The following is a 13,837-nucleotide window of genomic DNA, read 5'->3' on the forward strand; positions in this document are numbered from 1 at the left end:
GAAGGGAACAGAGTTGCCATGTCCAGTTTTCCAGTTTTTGAACCTGTCAAACATTTAGCCATTCGACTTTGAGTGCTGGAGGAAACCATTTTTTACCTCTTGGTCAAGGTATTGCGCACACTGTTTACATGCAAACCATATTCAGGATAATGATCCTTGTTCTAGGGCCATATTCCGATTGTGACCTTTACATATGTTGTGAAAGGAGTGACCCAGTCTTATTCCTGTGTATATGATTAGCTGTATATTCCATTTGTGTCTTATGTTTTCTGGGGTTCGAATGAATTCCGCATCCACAGTTTTCTCTGCTACAGCCTTAAACAATGTTTGTTTAATTCTGTCTCCCCATCGGTCCAGAAACGCGGGTCGTCCGGGGAATTTATCCGCTAATTTATGTGTCTCTTGTTTCCAGGCGACAGAGACGATATTCCGAATGGGAGTGACGAGAGGAGTCATTAACCCCATCAGACACGGAGAGGTGAGACCCGGGATGGGATCAGCACTCAAACAGGATCCCCATTAACCAAGCCATGCTCCAGCGCTAAAGCCAGAATGGGAACGGGCCTCAAAAGCTCTCCCCAATCACAAAACACTTCCAACAAAGACACCCTCACTCTTTGTTCAACGCTGATTGGCAATTTGTCAGAGGGGTGATTGAGATGGTTTCTAAAAGAATGAATGAATGAAAGAAAGAAAGGGAGGGTGGAAGAAAGAAAGCAGGGTATTAGACCATTGATATCATTGCCCTCCTTGTAGCCAGAGAAGTGGAAAAGAGTTTATTGAGATGAAAAAATGGGGTATTCATTCTTCATTGCTGAAAACCTGGCTTTAAAGTGTAAGCTACGTGTGGCACGTTTCATAATAATTGTATGCAGGCCGTGTTTTAAAAAGAGCCCATTATTTCATTTTCATCGACTGCTTTCCTTGGGCTGTTCGATTTCGCCCAATGCTTTTAGTCTAATTTTAGTGTTGTCATTCTTTTCTCAGAATTAGACGTCTGTGCAACACAGCGAGGGTTACGTGATGTTAAAATCACCTCGCGCACAGTGGGCGCACTGCACAGAGCATGGTTTGATATGAACTGAGACATCTCTCGCCGTTTGCTGTCTGGTAAAGCATTTCCATACCGAAGCCGTTTAAGGCCTCTTTCTGGCCCAATATCGGGGATTGGTTCCAAGGTGCTATTGTGGCCTTTGTAGGTGAGGCGGACGGAGGGCTTTTGTGGAGGCGTTCTCGTCTCTGGTCCGGGAGCAGGGGCGTGGCCTTCCCTTCCGCTGCTTTTGTCGCCCTCAACACCCGACACCCTGTGTGCGGCACGGCGGCTTGTGTCTCACAGTCCCCACGCTCCCCTGCTTTCTCTCCGCTTCCTGCGCAAGAGAGGCCGTCTTTTCACCAGGCTGCGCTTCCGGGGGTTATCGATTACCTCCTTGGTCGCCGCCCGTAGTCTTGCCATTTGCTGACAAAGAACTGTCAGACCAAACTGTTGTTTGCAGTGGAGCCCTTTCACATTGGGAGTGTTTAAAGTGTTCCTGAGGATAATATCTTAAAAGCCCTTTTTCCGCTAGCAGTTCACACACTCGTCTGTTTCTGCACGTAAACTTCCTTGTGATTCACTGCCGTCAGTTTATCTGTAGTTGTCCTGCATCTCACAAATGAAATGTAGTAGCAGGGATTGTTGTGAACTTCCATTCTCATTTTAATGATTTGGTCACACTAAAGAGGACTGATTGAGGGATAGTCAGTGGAGCTGTCCCTCAATCAGTATCAGACCCGTCTCAGACTCGTATCAGGCACGTCTCAGACTTGTATCAGACGCATCTCAGACTCGTATCAGGCACGTCTCAGACTCGTATCAGACCCGTCTCAGACTCGTATCGGGCTCATGTCAGACTCGTATCGGGCTCATGTCAGACCCGTCTCAGACTCGTATCAGGCACGTCTCAGACTCGGATCAGGCACGTCTCACACTCGTATCGGACCCGTCTCAGACTCGTATCAGGCACATCTCAGACTCGGATCAGGCACGTCTCACACTCGTATCGGACCCGTCTCAGACTCGGATCAGGCACGTCTCAGACTCGTATCAGGCACGTCTCAGACTCGTATCAGGCACATCTCAGACTCGTATCAGGCATGTCTCAGACTCGTATCAGGCATGTCTCAGACTCATATCGGGCTCGTATCGGACCCGTCTCAGACTTGTATCAGGCATGTCTCAGACTCGTATCAGGCACATCTCAGACTCGGATCAGGCACGTCTCACACTCGTATCGGACCCGTCTCAGACTCGGATCAGGCACGTCTCAGACTCGTATCAGGCACGTCTCAGACTCGTATCAGGCACATCTCAGACTCGTATCAGGCATGTCTCAGACTCGTATCAGGCATGTCTCAGACTCATATCGGGCTCGTATCGGACCCGTCTCAGACTTGTATCAGGCATGTCTCAGACTCGTATCAGGCACATCTCAGACTCAGATCAGGCACGTCTCAGACTCGTATCAGGCACGTCTCAGACTCGTATCAGGCACGTCTCAGACTCGTATCAGGCACGTCTCAGACTCGTATCAGGCACGTCTCAGACTCATATCGGGCTCGTATCGGACCCGTCTCAGACTTGTATCAGGCACGTCTCAGACTCGTATCAGGCACATCTCAGACTCGGATCAGGCACGTCTCAGACTCGTATCAGGCACGTCTCAGACTCGTATCAGGCACGTCTCAGACTCGTATCAGGCACATCTCAGACTCGTATCAGACTTGTCTCAGACTCGTATCAGGCACGTCTCAGACTCGTATCAGGCACGTCTCAGACTCATCTCAGGCCTGTCTCGTGGACCAGGCAGATTAGATTAGGACAGTGGGGGCAGGCTCTGCCAAACGAAGGCTGCCTCCGGCAGGCCGCCGCTCGGGCCCATTGTTTAAACAGCTTGGCACCGTTCTTCACTCTGTCATTCCACTGTTTATTTGCTTAGTTTGATAGGCGCTTGTTTTTCCTCTCCGTCCTGTTGCGGTTAATCCCCGCCGGCTCCTGTTGCCGGTCTGAAGGGCTGCTTATTAGCGGGCTGCGCAGGGAAGGTAGCTCTGCGATGCCTCTGCTTGCCAGTCGCGAGCTCACTTGCCTGTCAGACGGAAAAACTGGTTTTGCAGACACCCCCACCCCCACTCAACACACAATGCACAATAGATTTTTATAACTTATTCTTAAGTGCATTTTTATCGTTGATATCTAGTTTTAAGTTTTGTAGATTTATCAGAAGGAATTCTATACCCTGGGCGGAGTTTGGCTGGGATTACGGCCAGAGGGATGTGAGTCTGTTCCTGATCTTTTAAGTCAATATTTTAGCAATGTGTTTCAGCCTCGCTTGGCCAAATGTGCAGTTTATTGATACTGTTTTATAGTGTTTTATAATAGTGAGCATTTTCGCTGAGGTGAAGTGGAGTATTCCTTAATGCACACAGTCCAGATTCTTACACGCCTTACCGGTAGCACATTATCTGCTGAGATGTCACTTGTCACTCCAGCAAAGCCCCCCCCCCCCCAGTGCTGCTACAAATTTGATCTGGTAACCGTGGCGAAGGCTGGCGTAATGCAGGTGGAAACATTAAATACCCTCGTCACTGAATCCGTCCTTTTTTCTTTTTTTTTAACACGGTCCTCTCACAAGCCTGGGAGGAGGAGGTTTCCTTAAGACAAGGGGGTAGTCATTACAAAGAGCATTTTTTCCACGACTTATCAGGGAGCCCCGTTATTGTAGCTTTCAACAGACGAGTCTGTAATGCGTTTGTGAATAGCAGTAATGTGCTTTAAAAGCAGCCAGTGTGGAGCGGTGTAATTGAATAGGGCCGTCTGTCAGCGTCCGGCCCAGCCTGAGTACCTTTCTCTCTGGCGCTCCTCATTACCTGGGGCTTAGCCTGATGACGGAACCACTGTGCATCGCGCGGCTTAAACTTCGGAAGGGGGCCGAGCGACGCCCGTGAACCGTGGGGAGACCTGCCGCGATTGTCCATTCATGCGGCCGAGACGCCAACCTCCAATTTTAGCAAAATCCTCGTGGAATCTCCTGGGAGATTTGACTTCTTGTGTGTGTGTGTGTGTGTGTGTGTGTGTGTGTGTGTTTTTGGAAGCGGCGACGTTTTAGCTGTGTATCAGCATCGTTGACACTGACTGTGTTCCAAGTCCTTGGCTCTCCAGGAGTTGGCACGTCAGGACCGCCCCATAAATAATGACGGTCGCATACAGCAGTGAAAAAAAGCAAATGATAATATTTTCTCCTTGAGAAGTGTAGATGTTGATAATCACAGAGCGGACTGGAATAAAGTATTCCCCAGGTTGCTCTTATAAATGTTCTAGACAGACAATAATAGCTGGCTCTGTCGTCATGGACGGCGTAGCCATGGAGACAGTTTGCTTGACCGTACTAGGCCACGGCGGTGTTCTCTGAGGGGCTCTATAAGGTTCTCTTCCCTGGTGAAATGCGGCCATCTGTCCAGAATCGTTGTCTGTACAGGGGCACGTCGGCCCCAGTCAGTGGTTATGGTTTGGGGAATCCCACTCAAAACTGACTGCAGCAGTGTAGTGGTTAAGAATCAGCTCCAGCAGTATTAAATGGTTAAGACACAGGTCTGCTATCCGCTACAGCTGTGTAGATTGGTTAGGACACAGGCTCTCAATCAGCTGCAGCAGTGTGGACGAGTTACAACACAAACTTCCTGTGGAGGGATCATGAGCTCATGTGTCATATCCCAGAGCAAGGCCTCTCATCCCCGTTGCTCCATTGGACTACATCTCCAGATGTGTGATATCTGCATTTGTGATGTCATTTGCTCTGAGGAGTTGAGAGCTGAACAGCTCTTCCCTTCTCCCCAGACCTCACAGGAAAGGGAGGAAGCAGTATGTCAATCACGGTCTGTGCTACCTTTGAGGTGTATATTTTACGGCAAGCGGAGTTCACCGCATTTGTGATGCATTCTTCGCCTGCTAAATATGAACAGGTGGCTACATGCGGTTTGCCAGACGCGTGCTGTCGTGGAAACACATGCGCACACACACACACGCACACACACTCCTATGAAAGCAGGTGGTGCAGGCGCAGCAGGTGGAGCGGTAGGGCTGGCCCGCTCTCCGCCCTGTTTCTCACCGTCCCCTGGCCTCGGTGTGACCCGGGCCGCGGTGTGGCCGTCACCGTCTCCGGCCAGCCTTTCCCCCTCAGAGCGCCGGATAAAGGCTCCATTCTTTCCTCACAATCGCCGAGTTTTCATTTGCGGCATCGGGCCCCTCCCCGCCCACCCTGTGGCGCGTCTGACTGTGCGCGGCGCGGCCTGCGCTCGCTGCAGCTGCGCCGCTTAGCCTGCAGCTGACCTTTGGCTCGGGCGCACAGAGCGCTCCTTGTGCGCCGGCTGACGATCGCGCCCTTCGCCGCTCGGACGGAGCATGAGAAAATGTCAAGAGCCCCTGCCCCAAAGTACAGTCCCACACATCTCCTCTGCATCAGCTTCCAGCTCCCCTCCCCACACACCACTGCACCGCCGCATCGGACAGGCCAAGTTTCACTCTCTCCGTTATTACCCTCCTCAGAGTCTGGGTTATTACCCTCCTCAGACTCTGGGGTATTACCCCTCTCAGACTCTGGGGTATTACCCCTCTCAGAGTCTGGGGCATTACCCCTCTCACAGTCTGGGGTATTACCCCTCTCAGAGTCTGGGGTGTTACCCCTCTCACAGTCTGGGGTATTACTCCTCTCAGACTCCGGGAAATTACGCCTCTCAGTCACTTCAGCTCTTTCTCAACAGCCAGGGAGGGAGAGAATGAAGGAGAGAGAGAGAGATGCAGCGAGGGAGGGGTGGGGGGGAAGCTTTCTAAAGGAAACGGCGATGTGATCCCAGGCCTGTCTGCTCAGCTTGTCCAGGAGTGACAAAGAATGCCATTCTAGCGGGAGAGACGGATCAGATAATCTTATTCAGAGTGTTGTGGCGGGGTACTTCTCCTGTTTCAGACATTATCAGCGATCCCCGCTTTCCTTTTAGAGCCTTTTTTTCCACTCTCCGTACAGTCCCTTTCTTAAGCCAGCCCTCCTCTCCCTCCCCTATGAGTCTAACACAGCGCGGTTGTTCATATATCCGCATACGACACAAAACTCAGGAGCGGGCTGGAAGATAAAGTTTCCCTCTTTCATTTTCTGCTCAGCCCTTAACGGTCGTGTCAGTCAAACAAAGCTCTTTCTGAGTGAAAGGGCATGAAAAGAAAGGAGGGAAGAAAGAGTTTCGCTCCGTGTTTTCTCCAGGTAAATATTTCTAAACCTTGCCCGCGTTCTCCCCCACGCGCATTCCCCCCCCAGATGCAGCCTGAATGACGTTTCCCGCCCGTTAAATTGTTCACGTGACAGTAATAGGGCCCACGTCTGGACAAATCCCACTAAATGCATCTTATTGAACCTGTGTTTTGTAGTTGTCCACGACGATGAAATGCACTTTTGTACATCGCTTTGGATAAAAGCGTCTGCCAAATAAATGTAATGTTATGTAAACGGACGGAAAGACATTAAAAGCGAGGTTGTGGGCGAGTGAAATTTCAGCAGGCACGTCAAACATCGGATCGCTGCCCGGGGAGCATCCCGTGTCCTGTTGAAGTCGGGCATCGGAACGAGCGAGTCGCGGTCGAGGAGGGCTAGCCTGGGCGCAGGGGTTAGCCTGGACGCCTCCTGCTCACATGCAGTTTCCCGTGCTGTCCTGACAGAGCGCTGGTCTGCGCTGGTCTGCACTGCGCTGGTCTGCACTGCGCTGGTCTGCACTGCGCTGAGCGTGTCCAGTGGATGCTGCTCAGACAGGAGGCCAGGCTGGAGAGGATGTAGGAGCGGACACTGAGGGTCCTGGGAGCCGTGCTCAGGCATTGTTCGCTGGCCTAATGGAAACTCTCCCTTCCTCTTCACACCCTTCCCCGGAGCGCCCGGGGTCCTCCAGGAGGGCCCGGCCCCCGCGCGCTCGCCAAAAACCAGCCCTCTGCGCCTCTGGCGGGGAGCCGAGGCCTCGCACTGCCGGCTGCGAGCGGGCCAGGCAGACAACGCGCGCAACCATAGCAACACATGGGAGTGTGAACGCACGCCAGCCCTGCTGGGGCTCAGGTGCGAGAGGACACTTCGGTCCCGCTCCGTTCAGTGCGGTCCTGTGTGTCAGAACTTGTGGTCGCACCCGTCTGCGTGCTTGCTTGTGTGTGCATGCTTGCCTGTGAGCTAGTATGTACAGGCACGTACAGTGTATGTACCTGTGTGGGTCTGCGTGGTCTGTGTGTACGTCCATGTATGGAGTGTGTGCGTGTGTGTGTGTGTGTGTGTGTGTCTACGTGTAGGTATTGTGTGTGTCCGTGTATGTGTCTACGTCTAAATACGGTGTGTGTGTGTGTGTCTCCATGTGTGTACACATTCATGGGTGTGTCTAAGTGAGTGAATAATGTTTGGCTTGATTAAAATACCCCTGTGCTCAGAGTAAAGTGAAATGCTGAGTCTGTTTCGCCACTAGAGCCTTAAATGGTTTCCAACGTCCAGAAGATGAAATTATACTTTCCACTTCCAGCTGGTCTGGCTCGGGCTGCAGGTCCCACTCCGCCGTGTAATGAGCGCTGCATGATTTGCGAGCTGCATTGCTTAATCAGGGTCAGCCGCACTGGCCGGGGCACCATCTCAGCCTGTATTTTTAGTCCTACCCCCCTGCCTTCAAGTGCAAAGCAAACATTGGTTTTTTTCAGCGATGGTTGAGAGCTGGGGGGGGGGGGGGAAGGTGGCGCAGCGATGGCAGATGGCGGGGGGAGACCACACCGCTGGCAGCACGCTTAGGCCTCAGACCGGCCTTGGCCAGAGGCCTTTCTGACGTTCCGGAATCTTCTCCCGCAGAAGACGACGTGCTGCTTCCCTGGAGTCGTCCAGCCTGGTCTGGTATCAGTCAGCCCGGTTTCCCCATCCTGTCCGGTGCGCTGCGGCAGAACTTTGGCTTGATCTGCAGAAACGCTCACTGCAGTGTTTGTGTGCGTGCGGGGATGGGGATAAGCGTGCTATTGCGCGTCGGGCACAGTGACCGGGGCTACTTACAAGTAGGTTTGTGCATCAGCGAACAGCGGCTTCCACTCAATACACTAACTGCCTTTTAATAATACCTGGAATGGTGTGTGTGTGTGTGTGTGTGTGTGTGTGTGTCTGTGTGTCTGTGTGTCTGTGCGTGCGTGCCTGCCTGGCTGCGTGCGAGTGTGTGTTTTGTAGAGAGCTCATATCTGCCTGTCCAGAGCTGTCCGAGGAGCAGATAAGTCAGCTGAATGAGGCCTGATTATTGAGGCGTGTTTTGGCTGCGCGTGTGCAGCTGTCCTGACGCTGGTCTCTCTCACTCACTGATGATGTGAGTGGCTCATCCGGAGTGCAGGCGACACCCCGCATGCCTTCAGCCTCTTCTGACATCTTCTCTTCCGTCTGTGTTTGGTAACACAAACCCAAGATCAGGCTATGAAGGGGAGCGAAAAGCCTCCAAGTTTGTTCTAGGTTTCAAAAGAAAAAAAGGATCATAAAGCTTAGTTTTGACTCCTAAATTTCTGTTTGCTCAAATGAGTGTTTTTTCTGTGTGTGATTGACAGAGTAAAGAATGCATTTTTGAGCGTTTTATCCTGAACAAATTGGGCCCAGCTGGATCTAATGCCAGACTTGAGTTACGAGATAAATATCAGACCATTTCTGCCTCCATCTGATTTTAATTAAACTGCCGGCTATTTTGACTTTTGTAATCGCCGATTTCTCTTTAACCCACAGTTTTGCGAGTTCTCTTGGTTTTTCTGGTATTTTTCAGTCTAAAGATGGCATACCCACACCATGTTGGACCATACTTTAAAAGAATGTGCAGGTTTGAGTTTGAAAATTTTTCTGATTTGCTAAATTTGGAACAGTTTTTTCAGCAAATGGACTGTTTCGGAGGCCCCCCTAAATCACATGGTTTGTAATAGGCATCTTAATGTGAGACGCAGGCCTTGGTATTCGCTGTTCCACATTAAAATTACTATTGCCGTATTTTTAATGGCTTCGGTACAAACTAAACTAAGACGGCAAGTCAAAGGAAGTTGGGTAAACAATATCGAATGATATCGAGAGCCTCCTATAGGTTGAACTACACTAAAGGAAGTTCACAGCCACATATTTCAAGAGGAGGGGGAGGGTCATTGTTCATATTCCTTAGCGGGGGTGGACTCTGAAATTAATGCCCCATTATAACAAAAGGTGACTTGATTGTGAGCGGCTGATTCGTCACCGGTGGCCTTGGGGGCAGGGGCGTCCACCGCGATAAAGGCAGGAAGTTTAGGGCTGCACTGAGCATGTGCGCGGGAGGAAGGACCACCCTGATTCGATAAGCATCAGGTCGCGGTGCAGCGAGGTGGCCCGCATCCAGGACAACGCAAGCGTTGTTTACCGCCGCGGCCTGATAGCATCTCCCGCTCGGGGAGGGGAGGCGGAGCCTCGGGGGCGGAGCCGCGGTGGCCCTGCGTGCCGGGGGTCGGGCTGGGAAAGCGGGGCCATGGTGAAACAGGGCTGCTAATGTGCCTGGGCAAAGCCTGTAGTAAATTACAGAGGCCTGTTACCGCACTCACAAGATCATAAATGCTGCCCTATACTTTGACTAAAAGGGAAACGGCCCCAGTGCGTTCTTTTAGCATTGCGCTCTCAGGACAGCGAGGCACAAATAAAGTTTTAATGGGCTCCCCGCTGGTCAAACATGGAAAAAAGGGCCAACAGTAATGTTCAAAAGCGGCAGGTGACGTGTCTCCTCCGCCTCCAGGTGTAATCTGTAATCTCTCTTTCTTTCTCTCTCTCTCATGCGTCTTTTGGCAAGGGGTGACTCCCCCAAGCACACAAAGTGAGTGGGTGAAAAACAGAGGGAAAGGGGACCGGAGAGCGGGGCTGTCCTGAAAGATGTGCCCTCTCCATTGTCCCCGCTGTCCCCGCTGAAACGGAGCGCGACAAAGGCAGCGCTTCTCTGTACTGTATCGCGTGTCACCGCGACGCCCCGCCCCCTGCTCCCCTCCCCTGAGGCCGCTAGCACAGGTGGCCCTGTGGGTGGGAGGGGCTACCTGAGGGAGGGGGGCGGGGTCAGAGGTCACCGCGAGGCCAAAGAAGAGGGGTGAAGCGAGGTTTGCGTTTGAACGCCGTTCCGTCGACCGGCACGGCAGCCGAAACGCAAACCAGCACTTTTAACGACGCCGCCCGTCCGCGCCGGCACCCAACAGTGCCCGTCTTCCTCCCAGAGCAATTTGTTTTTGTTAGCATTTGACTCGTTTTTTTCTTTTCCTTTTTTAAATAACCTGTTTTCTGATCTGAACATGCAATTTGACCTGAGACACACGCACAGTTCAGAAGATAGCCATTGGAGGAAAGAGAAAGCAGACATTTTTTTGTGGTGTGTAAAAATACTTGAGAGAAGATATTTCTTGTTAAACCCAAAGTACATTTGTGACTTCCTGAAGCCTTCCTGTGAAACGTTTCTCAGGCTGTCCGCGGCAGACCCTGAGCTGCAGCCGCATGCACGGCGACCAGCGTGCTGCAATGCGCGCATGCAGAAATGCAGAAGCGCGGGCTGAAGATTGCGGGAATGCGCCGGCAGAGGAAGTCGATCTCTGACGCAATTGTGAGGAAAATGGCCGAGATTTTCTGCACTTCCTGCATCTAATGATCGAAACCGTATATCCTGAGCTCTGACTGAGGGGGAGGGGGTTAGGAAGGACGGGGGGACGGGGGGGGGTGGAGGGAGAGGGAGGGAGAGGGAGAAAGTGAGCCCACAATTGGTTGAGACAGCTGCACTTCATCACAAAATGTGAGAAGTACATGGAAGTCAGAGGCCCCTGATTTCCTGGAATAGTGGAGAGCAATCAACAGCACCCTGTACTGCAGCACGTAGATAAACTGAGCTATGGGCATTCCATTCACACCATAGCTGCTCTAACTCTAAAAAATAATAATAGTAGCTCATTATCATATTAATTACTTTGCTCATTTGTCTTCTTTTTAATTTGGTCTTTATAAATTATTCCTTTATCACTTTTTCATTGTTAGCTGCAGTTATCTTGTGTTCAGCACAAATACGTTATGGCAGCAGAAATATGTGCGGTCATGCCGGTTGAATTTGACAGGAAAGAGTGCACTGCACGCTGCAGGCCACATGCACTGTCCCTGTCCAATTTTAAACACCCCTGATTACCCGTGACCCCCTGACGGTGTCTGCAAAACACATCCAGCCCTCATGACATCATAGCTCTTACAGTAAGTGCCTACACGGGAGTCTGGCCTGTTTGGAGCGTGAGGGTTTGCGGTGCCGGGTGGGGGAGGCATGCGGACCGCGCATGATTACAGACCTGTGAGTCCCAGAGGCCCTCCTGTACTGGAGCTGGGATCTGGGACCTGGGAGCTGGGAGCTGGGATCTGGGAGCAGGGAGTAGGGAGTAGGGAGTAGGGAGCTGGGAGCTGGGATCTGGTAGCTGGGAGCTGGGATCTGGGATCTGGGAGTAGGGATCTGGGAGCAGGGAGTTGGGAGCTGGTAGCTGGGAGCTGGGATCTGGGAGATGGGAGCTGGGAGCTGGAAGTTGGGATCTGGGAGCTGGGAGATGGGAGTTGGGAGCTGGGAGCTGGGAGCAGGGAGCAGGGAGTTGGGATCTGGGAGATGGGAGTTGGGAGCTGGGAGTTGGGAGCTGGGAGCTGGTAGCTGGGAGCTGGGATCTGGGAGATGGGAGCTGGGAGTTGGGAGCTGGGATCTGGGAGATGGGAGTTGGGAGCTGGGAGTTGAGATCTGGGAGCTGGGAGTTGGGAGCTGGGAGCTGGGATCTGGGAGATGGAGGCTGGGAGCTGGGAGCTGGGAGATGGAGGCTGGGAGCTGGGAGCTGGGAGCTGGGAACTTGCCCGGCGTGGTGCTCCGGCCGCTGGTCTGGCTCTGGCTTCGTCGGCGCGCTCTCTTTCATTGGGACGGGACGGCGGGCGCTGTTCATATGCTAATGCGCGGGATTCACAGCTCCGGGCCTGTTATAAGCCCTGTGATCAAAGCCCTGCTGAGAGAAGGCTAGCGGCCGGCAGGACACGGCCCTTCCCCCTGCATACAGGTGTCCTGTAATCAGCTCTCTCTGGAGCTCTCGGCACTGCTGTCCCTCAAAGCCCCGTTCCCCTTTCCGACCGGCTGAGGAGGCGTGGCAGAGACTCTGTAGTGGGACTCTGGCGGTGCGTTCAGCCTGGGACGTTGAGGGAAAACTGCTGCCTTTTGTCTTTAGCTTGCTCTTATTAAGTGGAAGCGCACTGACTGAAGAGTTGGGGCCTCTGCATTTGTCCAATGATTAAAGTTTATAGCAATAAAAGTGATTCACAGTGACACCAAGTGGCAACCAGCAGACCTTTTTGCATTATTTGTATTTCTTTATATAGAAATATTTAGGAGCGTCTGTAACTTACCATATATTTGAGCTTCGTATTTTTAGTGCAGCAGCCAGAACCTTTGACATTAGCCGCCTGTCCTGGCAGGTCTGTATATACACACGCGCGGAGAGCCAGTCTGAGGCCTCCTCCCTGCTCCGCACAGCGGGGCTTTCAAAGCCCCGATTCCTCCCTCCGCCTTTTCCGCAGAGCTCCCTCCCAAGGTTTGGGTTCGGCTCGGGGGGCGAGGGGCGAGGGGCGCCGTTCTGCGGGACGCCACCCGATCCGTCATAAAAGGGGACAGATCGGGGGGACGCTAAACGGGGTAATTAAAATGAGTGGAGGGGAGGTGGGGGAGGGGGAGGGCGGGGTATAATAAATGAGAGAGCCTGTAAGACTGGTTGTAATAAAGTCTAATCTCTCAGCACGGGGAGGGGAGCCCCTAGCCCTGCTCCTGTGCTACAAGAGGGCCCTGGTCTCGGGGCCCGCCCTCCGCTCCTCTCCTCCGCGCTCCTCTCCTCTGCGTTCCGCTCCGCTCCTCTCCGTTCCGCGCTCCCGGCTCACTCTGTTGGACGATGACAGCTGGTGTCAGCTGTACATTACCCTGGCTCCCGTCTTGGGAAAGGCCGGCTCCCTCTCTCATTTTGTTTCTGGACTGGGCCCTTTTTGTTTCCGCCGCGTTCTCAGTAAGCTGATATTTCATTTACCTCATCCGCCCCGAAATCTCCCCCGCCCCCCTCCCCCCCCGGCCCGACCAGCGGTGCGGTCGTCGGAGGCCCTCATTTGCCCCCGTCGAAAAAAACCCGGCAGACCTGCCTCTGCAGGACGCAGCGGAAGCGCGCTTGTGAGGGGGACGGGCAGCTACGCTAGGCTAGCCCAAGCTGAAGTGACCCGCCGTCGCCCTCTGGCCCTCTGTGTTTTCGTGTGGCCCCTGCGCTGTGCAGAAGCGCTGCGTAGGCTGCTGAGGGCTTATCCTGAGTCCCGCGCACGTATGCGCTGTGAAAACAGCGGGCCTCGGGCGGGCCGGCGCGGGGGAGAGGGGCCGGCCGGCGTGTTTGGTTTGCTGGGCGCTGGCATGGCAGCAATGCGGCTGAGGGGCGGCAGAGCCGATCGATCTCACGCTTCAGCCCCCGCCTCCCCTTTGTGTTTCTCTACAGCCGTGGACTGATGCCTCTGGACGGGGAGCGCTTTTCCACACAGCGCACGCAATCTGTGTGTGTGTGCGTGTGTGCGTGCGTGTGTGTGTGAATGTGCGTGTGTGTGTGCGCGTGTGTACGTGCACGTATTTGTGTGTGTGTGTGTGCACATGTGCTTGTGTGTATGTCTGTCTCTCTGCATACTGTAGGTGTATGTGCAGTCCACATGCTTGCCACTGAGCTGACATGAACCACTGTTCACATATTTTCTTGAGTGTAGCAAAG

The 13,837-nt window shown here is 53.1% G+C and overlaps 1 protein-coding gene across 2 annotated transcripts in view; it reads left to right on the plus strand.

Annotated features, from left to right (window-relative positions):
- Nucleotides 1-13,837, plus strand: part of LOC118209661 (transmembrane protein 135-like) — an 85,231-nt gene that overhangs the window by 34,826 nt on the left and 36,568 nt on the right. For both annotated transcript variants that reach the window (XM_035385208.1, XM_035385207.1), the window contains one exon: nt 413-478. In XM_035385208.1, the coding sequence (XP_035241099.1) occupies nt 413-478 (66 nt within the window). The remainder of the gene's footprint in view (nt 1-412; nt 479-13,837) is intronic.

This window comes from Anguilla anguilla, chromosome 12 (assembly GCF_013347855.1).
Source record: "Anguilla anguilla isolate fAngAng1 chromosome 12, fAngAng1.pri, whole genome shotgun sequence".
NCBI classification, from domain to species: Eukaryota; Metazoa; Chordata; class Actinopteri; order Anguilliformes; family Anguillidae; genus Anguilla; species Anguilla anguilla.